The 10,781-nt window shown below is 49.1% G+C and overlaps 1 protein-coding gene across 1 annotated transcript; it reads left to right on the top strand.

Moving 5' to 3' along the window:
- The first annotated feature begins 4,001 nt into the window (after positions 1-4,001).
- Positions 4,002-9,317, top strand: NOTO (notochord homeobox). Its single transcript, XM_046661831.1, has 3 exons — positions 4,002-4,371; positions 7,103-7,317; positions 9,159-9,317. Exons 1-3 carry the CDS (start codon positions 4,002-4,004, stop codon positions 9,315-9,317), a joined length of 744 nt encoding a protein of 247 aa, XP_046517787.1.
- Positions 9,318-10,781: the final 1,464 nt, after the last annotated feature.

Genomic DNA, 10,781 nt, shown 5'->3' with positions numbered 1-10,781 from the left:
AACATAAACTAATAATTCTTTTAAATGCATTAGTCTCTTAAATTATGTAGAAAACAAGATTTGGAGTTACAAACCAAAGTTACAGTAATACTAGCTTTTACAATAACAATTGTTTTTTTCCTTTAAGTGCATTAGTCTCTTAAATCATGTAGAAAACAAAAAGCTATAATTTTTAAATCTTTGTGTTTTTGCATCAATCAATATTTTCCTTTATAGCTTCAGATTTTGACTCATCCTTAAAAAGTCCTTTCTCTAACACCTACACAAAAATCAATTCCAGACCTAAATATAAAAGGTAAACTATGGGGCCAGCCCCGTGGCTGAGTGGTTAAGTTCACGCACTCTGCTTTGGCGGCCCAGGGTTCGGATCCTGGACATGGACCTAGCACTACTCATCAAGCCATGCTGACTAGGCATCACACAAAGCACAACCAGAGGAACTCACAACTAAAATATACAACTATGTACCACCAGGGGGCTACGGGGAGAAGAAGAAGAAGAAGAAGAAAAAAAAACCAACGAAGATTGACAACAGATATTAGCATGGGTACCAATCTTTTAAAATTAGTACTTCTGTTCATTAAAAGAAACCCATTAAAAAAATGAAAAGGCAGGGCACAGAGTGAGAGAAGATATTTGCTTCTACATATATTGCAACAATGGGTTTGATTCCAAAATATCTATCTCTGTCTATACATAAATATTCTTACAAATTAATAAGGAAAAGGATAGTAACCCAACCCAAAAATAAGTGAACCACTTGAACAGTCACTTCACACAACAAGCTTATGAAAAGATGCTTAGCACAAACAGTTTCCAGGGAAATAAATGCAAATTAAAACCACATTTTGCTAAAGGTCACATAGCTAAGGGATTTGAACCTAGGCTGTCTGTTAACCTCTCTGGCTCTATTTACTTATATTTAAATTGGGGATATTAATGTCTATCCTGAGGAACTTTTAGTCTGAGGAGGAATAAGCGAAACAACAGAAAACATAACTATGTACTAAAACATAGCAAATTATGTACTGAAAATCCAGAGCGAGACACACAGTGACCATATTTTTTTTGGCTTCGCTTTTTTATATTGAGCTCATAATAGTTTATATCATTGTGAGATTTCAGTTGTACGTTATTTCTTGTCTGTCACCACATAACTGCTCCTCTTTACCCTCTGTGTCCATCCCCCACCCCCCTTCCCCTGGTAACCACTGAACCGTTCTCTTTGTCCACGTGTTTGTTTATATTCCACATAGGAGTGAAATCATCTGGTGTCTGGCTTATTTCACTTAGCATAATTCCCTGCAGGTCTATCCATGTTGTTGCAAATGGGATGATTTTCTCTTTTTTTATGGCTGAATAGTATTCCATTGTGTATATGTATGTATGTATGTATATATATATATATATACCACATCTTTATCCAATCATTGGTCGATGGGCACTTGGATTGTTTCCACATCTTGGCTGTTGTGAATAGTGCTGCAGTGAACATAGGGGTACATATCTTACTTTGGATTGTTGATTTCAAGTTGTTTAGGTAGACACCCAGTAGTGGGATAGCTGGGTCATATGGTAGTTCTAGGTCATATGGTAGTTCTATTTTTAGTTTTTTGAGGGCTCTCCATACTGTTTTCCATAGTGGCCAGACGAGTTTGCATTCCCACCAGCAGTGTATGAGGGTTCCCTTTTCTCCACACCCTCTCCAACATTTGTTATTTTTAGTCTTAGTGATTATAGCCATTTTAACAGGTGTAAGGTGGTATCGCAGTGTAGTTTTGATCTGCATTCACAGTGATTATATTTTTTACCTAGAAATCAGCACACAGAGACTTAACAAAATGTTCATAAGCCTTCCATCTTACAAGTTTTGTCTTGTTCCTTGTCAACTCCCCCTGATTCTAGCATGCATACTGCTGCCAGATTAACCTTTTGAGAGTCTTGGTGCATAAAGGGACACAGACCAGACACCTTATCTTGACCCTATAAATCTGGCCCCATCCTCTCGCTGTGCCATTTTAAAGAGCTTAGCCCAGCTCACTACTATTGTGAAGAGCTTCTCTCCTAACTAAGTGGTGGTAATAGCCACCACTTAGTTAAAAACACAATCTCATTTAATTCTTGTAACAATCCCATAAGGTAAGTATTATTTTCTCACCTAAGAGATCATTCTCATTTTACAAAAAAATTGAGGCTTAGAGTGAATAAGCCACTTATTCTAAGTCACAGAAATGTTCAGTGACAAAGCTGGGACTTGAAGCCAGGTTTGTCAAATTCCAAAATCTACACTTTCTGTCAGTGTCCTCCACTGTCCCCCAACAGCATGAATCCTTGTCTTTGTAGGCCCAAAAAATGGGGTCCTGGGGTCCGTCCTCATGAGGCCTCTTCACAAGGCCTGCTGTTAGTGGCTTGGCATTGCTGTCTGGTTGGGTCCTGGGGGTCACACAGCCTTTCCCTCTGGGAGGAAAAGCCCTTCAGAAAGAAGCATGTTGAGAAATGGAGTGGTGTGCGTAGAATTTGAGAGTTATGGGGGAGCTCTAGAACTTTCACCGGATCCCCCAACTTCTAATGGGTCTGACCTCGGGTAAGAGAAAGCCCCTCTTCTGAGTTTTCATCCCACTCACATCGCTTCCCCAGGCCTCTTCTCATCTCTGTCCCCTCCTCTCTGACTCAGCATCCTCTGACTGAACCAGAGTAAGCCTAGACCTGGGACCAGTTAGCCACCGCCCTTCATTTCTTCCACAATTTCACCTTCCAGGCTGCCTGGGGGGCTGCCCCAGAAGCGGGGCCAGTATTTGCTGAAGTGGGAAGGAGGGACACAGACAGCAAGGTTCCTTCAGCCCCTACCTGGCAGAGCAGAAGGGGCATGTTTGTGTCCCAAACAGCTGACGCCTATTGACAATGACACAGAACCGCCCTCCACCTGAGTGAGTAGTTTCAATGTTAGGCATTGGTTTGGGGAGGCAGAATGCCATGGGAACCTGGGAGTCAGGAATCTCCCAGAGACCCACAATCACAGCACAGTGCTCACCATGCAGCAGGCCAATTCTAAACGCTTGACATGCATTAAGTCATTTAATCCACACAGCAACTCCATGAGCAGCTATTATTATCATCCATTTTACATGTAAGGAAATACAAACCATGACTTGTAATTTGCAAGCACTGATTACCATCTGTAAACCAGAGACACAAATACCTGCCCTACACCTACACAACTAGGAGTCTTGCAAGCCGTCACCTCCGATACATTGGAAGTAAATTAATATATCTTAATCTGGAACCGTTACGGTTTTTCCCCTTCCACCTTTTTGGATATAGGAAAGCTTCTTCCAAAGGGGCCTAGATAATGTGGGTGCAGAAAGTTCCTGGACAGATCCAAAAGAAAATGGTAACCACAGCGCTGTCTGCAGGCAGGGAAGTGAGTGGCTAGGGGACAGGGTGAGAAATTTACTTTTCACTGTGTTTATAAACAAGATATTTAAAGTAAATTTTAAAAAATTTAAAAGGTCTGCGCAGTCACAGGTGAATCGGCGTGAGGCTTCTGCTTCCAAGACGGCGCCCAGTGGCCAGGCGGTGGGCCCAGGATCATCAGCAAGCCACAGCGAGCTCAGGGTCCTTTCCCGGACAGCACCAGGGTGGGCATTTGTAAATGCGGAAGGAGGGTGGGAGTCCGCTCCTTGCCGCTGCGCCCACCTGGACTCGCCCAAGACTGGGTGCGGCCCCGGGCGGCCGGGCGCACACTGACTCTGGAAGGTCCCGGGCTCCGCTGCGCGCGGGAGGCCCCGCCTGGGCCGCAGGAACCCAAAGGCCAGCCCCAGCCCCGCCCTGTCCCGCCCCGCCAAATTTAAGAGCCCTCGCCGACAGCTGGGGCCGTTCCTGGCCAGCAAGTCTCGCTCCCTCTTGCAGGGTGTTCTCGCTCTCCTCTCCCCCGACGCACGCGGCCCCGGAGGCCCCCGGCTCCCCTCCCTGGGAGCGTCTGTCCGGGCCAGGGCCGCGCCATGCCCAGCCCCGTGCCGCGAGCCAGCCGGCCGCCCGCTCCCCGGGGCGCTCGGCTCCAGCCCGGGTCCCCCGCGCCCCAGAGCCACTCCGCGCGCCCAGGCACGCCCCGCGCTCCCGGGCGCCTCGAGTCCTCCTTCTCCGTCGAGGCCATCCTGGCCAGGCCCGGCCCCCGCGCGCCCGCCACCCCCCCTGCCTTGGGCCTCGGGACCATTCCCTTTCGGTCCCCGGCCCCGGTTGTGCCCTGGGCGTGCCCGGCGACGTGGCTGCCCGCCTACCTGAGCGTGGGGCTCTACCAGCCGTGCCCTCAGCCCCCTGTGCTGGGGTTGCGCGTGGCTCACTTCTGCGGCCTCCAGGGCCTCGGCGTCACAGGTACGAGGGGCCCTCGCGCCCGCGTCCGGGAAATTAGGCAGGGCGGCTGCAGAGGGGAGGCTGCGACAGTCGGCACATGATAGCGGAGAAGTCCCTGAGTTTGAGAACCACCCGCAGCTGGAGTGGGAAGGGACCCTACGACCCTTGACCTTGCAGTTGAAACCGAGGCCCGAGAGAGAGAGACTAGCTGAGACCAGACCGCAGCGCGAGGCTTACGCTGAGGTGGGGGAAGGGGTGTGTGGGGAAGGGTAGGCCAGAGGGGCTCCTCGGAAGACTGCCAAGGCCAGGGCTACGGCTGCGAGGAGCCCCCGCCCTGCTCCCTGGCTCCGCGTCCCTTGACGAGGGATTTATGGAGGCCCTTGCTTTCTCCCATAGCCCCTTTGGATAATGCCTGTTGGCACACAAGCTTTTCCCCAAAGCGGCTCTCGTTGCGAACCCACGGCCCTTTTTCAGCTGGGAGAAGCGGATGCTACAGGTGGTGCTGTTAGGTGCTGGCAAGTGCCCAGACACCATACCGCCTCGACTGCGCAGGTCTGAGTGACTTGCGCTCCTCACTTGACTCCTCCGAGCCCGCTTGCTTATTGCGCTCTTAGAATGGTACCTTAGTGCCCCGGCGCGCAGGCACTTAAATCCCAGCGAGAAATTAACTGTTGAGGTCCCCTTCTCCTCTGGCGTTAACACCCACCTACATGAGCTTTTGCCGTTTTTGGTTATCTGGTTCATGCTTCCCCATGTGCCCATGAGGCAAACTGGAGCAAGGTTAGTGCAAACCTTATGAACCCCTACCAAAATCCTGTAACACCATCTTACTTGGCTCCCACTCCCTGGGCTTCCCCCTCCTGTATTTCCTCAATTCCCTTCAGCTGGGCATTCCTCCCACCTGTGTTGGAAACACTGGGCTCTCAACCACGTGCCACTGCATCTGGGAGCCACGCCCATCACTCCAAGCCACTTTTTTCTAACCTCCCCACACACCTGAGGTCTTAATTGCAGTTTACTACTTTATATTACAGGTGTCTCATTTTCAAGTTAGTTTTTTCATAGGAGTTACATCCACGCAATTCAAGCGTCAGAATGTTTACTAAGATATATGGAGAAGAGTTTCCTCTCCCTTTCTGTCCCCCAGTCACCTAGTTACCCCCCTCCCCCCACCCCACAAGTAGCCAATGACACCAGCTTTATTCTTCCACAGGTATTTTGTGTATATTTACTACCTCAATACACACACATATTTATATGTGTATATTCATTCTCTACCCTCCCTCCCATACTGACACACTGCTCTGCACTTTACTCTTTTCAGTTGATCATATATCTTGGAGATTTTCCCACATCAATCCATACAGAGCTTCTTTACACTGAAGAGTGGTCCATTCCAAGGATGTCCCATAATTTATTTAATCAGGCCCTGCTGATTGTTTCTCATCTTCTGCTATTATGCTTATGTTTGTGGTAAGCCTAGTGGGCTCAGCAGTTGGGGTCCTGGCCTCACTTCTTTTGCTGGAGTAGTTCGTCTGCCAGCCCTGGAGCCTCCCCAAGGTTAGTGGAGCTGAGGGGCCTTAGCACCGCACTTGCAGGTCCTGTGTCAGAACACTCCCGTCCAAGATAGCCCAACGGCTCACTTCCTCATTCCTTCCGAGTTGCCACTTAGGTACCTTGCCCTGATGGATGAATCTCCATCTCAGCTGGCCCACAGCTTGGTGAGCTGAATAGCACCTTTGTGTGCATTAGGAAGGGCACCCTAATATGTCCAGACAGACACAGCACCTTGTCAGAGGGCAAGAACTGGCCTGTGGAGAGAGGGCAGAATTTCAGACTCCACTTAGCCTCTCAGCTGGGTACCCATGTGCAGGCCACAAGCTGTACATAGTGGCCCTGTTCAAATGTCACCTCAGTGAGATGACTCCCCTTTCTAAAGATGCCAACTATCCCTGCCCCCCCACACACACTCACCCTGTCCTTCCCTGCTTTATTATTCTCACTAGTGCTCATCATTTTGATATACTCAATACTTATTTACCATTTTTACTGTTATACAGGGGTTTTCTGCTTTGTCCTGGAACCATGCCTGACACATAGTAAACATTCAAAAAGTATTTGTTGAACAAATGAAAAGGATGAACCCTTGGGGGTCCCTGCTCTGCCCATCCCATGGGGTGTCCTGAAGTAGCCAAGGAAAGGAGTGGAGGACAAGGAGAAATGGAGGCCTGGCAACTCCTCTTAGGGCCAGAGGTTAAGCCAGGCAGCTAGAGAAGGTGGAGGCAGAGGTAGTCTCACAGCACTGTCCCTTCTTTTTTTTTTTTTGAGGAAGATCAGCCCTGAGCTAACATCTGCGGCCAATCCTCCTTTTTTTGCTGAGGAAGATTGGCCCTGAGCTAATATCTGTGCCCATCTTCCTCTATTTTATATATGGGATGCCTGCCACAGCGTGGCTTGATAAGCAGTGCATAGGTCTGCACCCAGATCCGAACCAGCGAACCTCTGGCCACCAAAGCAGAGTGTGTGAACTTATCTGCTGTGCCACTGGGCCGGTCCTATCCCTTCTTTCCCATTGTTTGTTTTCTGTTATTTCTGTGCAGTCTCTGCCCACCCTGCCTCTTGCTGTGTTACCTGGCCAAGGGCAAGGCAAGGCATAGAGCTGTGAGCTTGTTCTCTCTCCTCCAAGATAGGGGGCTGGGGTGGTGGGATGGAGGGTGCTGGCTAACCTCTCCTCCTGCTGGTTGCTCTCTAGGCTTGGAGCTGGCTCACTGCCCAGGCCTATGGGGCCCCCCAGACTGGGCACCGGTGGAGGCCCTTCAGGCCACTGAGAGACCCCAAAAGAGAGTTCGAACTATGTTTAATTTGGAGCAGCTGAAAGAGTTGGAGAAAGTGTTTGCAAAACAGCACAATCTGGTGGGGAAGAAGAGAGCCCAGCTGGCTGCCCAGCTCAACCTGACGGAGAACCAGGTGGGAGCAGGACTCCTGTGGGGCCAGGGCTGCACGTGGGAGCAGACACAACTCTCCATGAGGTGCTAGGTGGCGGGTGATGGGAGGACATGGGCCTTCTTCCTCTGTGCCAGGCCACTGGGGGAGACAGGACCTGACCATTGGCACACTCCCTATTTGATGAGAAAAATGGCCCCAATTGAAATCACATTATGGGAACAACATGTGATGTTAATGCAGAACTTTATAATACAATATTTTCATGCTAAATAGGGTGCTGAATAAGTAGGTATTCAAGGGACTAAATATTAAAAATAATAATAAACATTCCTTGAGCCTATATTCCTCTCCAGCTACTGTATCATTTCCCTGCCGTTTTCACAGGCAAACTTCTCAAGAACTGGCTATGTTCTCTCCATGTCCTTACCTCCCCTCTACTCCCAACTCATTCCAATATGAATTCTTTCCCTACCATTCCATTGAAACTTCTCATCAAGGTCTCTAATGGCCTCCATTAGCCAAAGTCAACAGAAGTTTTCCTTCCCTCATCTCACTCCACCCGTTAGCCTCTCTCAGTACTGTCAACTGCTCCTTCTCTTATCTCCTATCTCTTCTCTTGGCTTCCAGACACCACACTCTCTTGGTTTTCCTCCCAGCTCTCTGGCTACTTCTTCTCTGTCCTCCTTGTAGGGGGGACTTTTCTCTTTGCAACCTCAAATTTTTCTGCCCAGCTGATCTCATCTATTCCCCTGGTTTTAAATACCATCTATAAGCCAATTTCTCCAAAATTTGTATCTTCAGCCCACTTCTCTTTTCTGATTTGTACATCTAACTGCCTCTTTGAGGTCCCTACTTGGATGTCTTATGGGTAGTTATTTCAAACTTAACAAATCTAAGCCTCGATTCTTGATTTTTTTTTTCTCCCCAAATCTGTTCCTTTCCCTACACATGGCCCCACCATCCACCCAATTGTTCAAAATACCTAGTCATCCTAGACTCCTCCTCCTTTCCCATTTCCATTCCATCAGCAAGCCTTGTTGCCTCTACCTCCAAAATGCAGCTGGAATTGCGTCATTTCTCTGCATTGTCCCAGTTCATACCAGCCCCAGCTCTCACTGGATCACTGCAATGGCCTCCCAGCTGTCTCCCTGCATCTATGTTCATCCATTCTTCACACAGCAGCTAGATGTGCAATTCACTTGAGATATAAATAAGATTATGTCACATACCACCCAAAAGCCTTGAAGCCGACACTCCTAACTCATGGCCTTCACATCCTGGGTGATCTGGCCCCATTGACCTCTCCCACTTTCCCTTTCTTCACTTTCTCTTCTCACTCTCAGATGTTCCAGCCGTGTTCTCCTCCTTGCTGGTCCTCAAACACTCCAAGCTTGGTTCCACCTCAGAGCCTTCCTACAGGTCATCCCCTGCCCCAGCCTACTTTTCTGTCCCCACCAGGCTGGCTTCTCATCCCCTGAGCCTCAACTTAAGTGCTGGTCCCTCAGAGAGGCTCAGACCTGTTTGTACCCCCATTTGTGTTTATATATTTCTTTGTTTCCATGTTTGTTATTATTCATCTCTCTCCACTAGACTGAGCTCCATGAGGGCTGGGACCATGCCTCTATTGTTCACCATTGTATCACCATCACCCAGGATGGTGCCTAGTACATAACAGGAGCTCAATAAATACTTGTTGATGAATGAATGGCAACTGGAATTACAGGGAAGGGTGTTTTGGAGGGGATGCCTCCCTTAGAAGAAAGAGTAAATTTTGGCCAGAGAGGAGAGGGCAGTGTGGGAATGGGGGAGCAGTGGGAATTGCTGGTCACATTCTGATCTCTGCCCACTCCCTATAATTGTAGGTGAGGGTCTGGTTCCAAAACCGCAGGGTCAAGTATCAGAAGCAGCAAAGGCTGAAACTGCCCGCCACGTCTGCCATTGCTGCATCCCTGGATGAGCCCTCCAGCAGCTCCGACACCAGCATCCAAAGAGAAGATACCGAGTCAGAAGTGGACAGCTGAGGACCAGAACAGAGGCACAGTGCAGGCTGTCTGAGCTAGTTCTTCCTGGGGACACCCACTGGACCTGCCTGCCCCACTTCTTAATGAAGAGCCTCGACAGGGTCAAAGGGCACCAGAGGAATCTGAACTGTCAAGCAGGGGCCCCCTTTTCTATATTGACCCCTGGGAGCTGGAATAATGAAAATGGTCAGGGGCACAGACTTTAGCCTTCAGCTATGTCCTTGGCCAAGTTATTGAACTTCTGAGCCTTTTTCTTCATCTGTATAATGGGTGTGTTGATAACTTAGAGCTCCCAGGGCTGAGATGACGTCTATAAAGCACTTATAGTGTGCCAGGCCCAGTGCTGTGCTAACTGTTAAGGCTTATAGGCCCCCTTCACCTGGGGGAGTGGTGCCCACACCAGCCCTGGACTCTCTAGGGATTAGTCGTCTCCTGGCCTGGCTGTGGAGGAGAAGGAGCCTCCCTGAGTCAGGGCACAGAAGACTTCCCTACCAGAGGTGGTGGAGTTGAGAGCAGAGGAGGAAAAGGTAGACCGTTTAGCCCACTTCCCCTTACAGATTTCCCCCAAATTTTCTCGTTTTGTCTGAACTGTTACCACTCTCAGAAGGAGCTCCGGCCCAGCTGCCTTCTTGGAATAGACATGCTACCCTGACCACCATTTTTTTCCCTCCGGTTACCTGCCTTGACCCCTTCTCCATCTTTATATAGAATAGAGACACTGGACTCTGCCTTTGCCAAGATAGGCATTTTGTCATAAATTCTGCTTTATTTTCATGGGGTGGTTATTATTTCCTCCCCTTCACAATCCTGACTCATGGCTCCCTTTCCTTCCCAGGAATCTGCTCATTTCTAAGAAGCCTAGCTGATAGCCTACACCTGTGGGGCCTGCCATTAACATTTCCAGAGCTGATTTCTCTAGTGCTCCACCTTCTTGGGTGGGTCTCTGTTGAGGGTATTGATTTAGAATCTAGAATGGCTTCTGAGTGCTGAGGTGAGCTGGTGGAAGGAGGTCTGCCCTGTCATCTGGTGGTCAGAGAGACCACGGTCTCCAGTTGCTCTAGAATTTTCTGAGGGAGAGAGAGGAAAGTTGGGGAGCAGAGACAGCCTTGCAAAACTACCTGCCCCCAAGGCAGTGGACGATGCTGTCTGGGATACCAGGCTGCAGCTGGAGGGATGCCAGGGTCCGGCTTCAAGAATTCTACCCTGTCCCTGTCTTCAGGGACATCCTTCCTAATGCTGGACCAAAAGTCAACTCTGTTAATCAAAGGAACTCAGCCACACTTGCCTCTTCCAGGAACAACTGGCTCACCTCTTTTTTTTTTTTTTCAAATCAGCAGTTACCTATTCAGCAGTTACTGGGTTTTACCCAAGCCCAAACGTCACTATGAGACCAAAGCAAATGCAGACATAGGTTCCTTTACCAGGAGCACAGAGTCAATTGGAGGACAAGGAAACAAGGTACAG

This window comes from Equus quagga, chromosome 5 (assembly GCF_021613505.1).
Source record: "Equus quagga isolate Etosha38 chromosome 5, UCLA_HA_Equagga_1.0, whole genome shotgun sequence".
Classification (NCBI taxonomy): Eukaryota; Metazoa; Chordata; class Mammalia; order Perissodactyla; family Equidae; genus Equus; species Equus quagga.
The sequence above is the reverse complement of the archived record's forward strand: the minus strand, read 5'-3'. Positions and strand labels throughout refer to the sequence as shown.

Coding starts and splice junctions, on each gene's coding strand:
- NOTO (XM_046661831.1), top strand. CDS start 4,002: ATGCCCAGCCCCGTGCCGCGAGCCAGCCGGCCGCCCGCTCCCCGGGGC. Junction 4,372..7,102: donor CCAGGGCCTCGGCGTCACAG/GTACGAGGGGCC, acceptor GTTGCTCTCTAG/GCTTGGAGCTGGCTCACTGC. Junction 7,318..9,158: donor TCAACCTGACGGAGAACCAG/GTGGGAGCAGGA, acceptor CTATAATTGTAG/GTGAGGGTCTGGTTCCAAAA.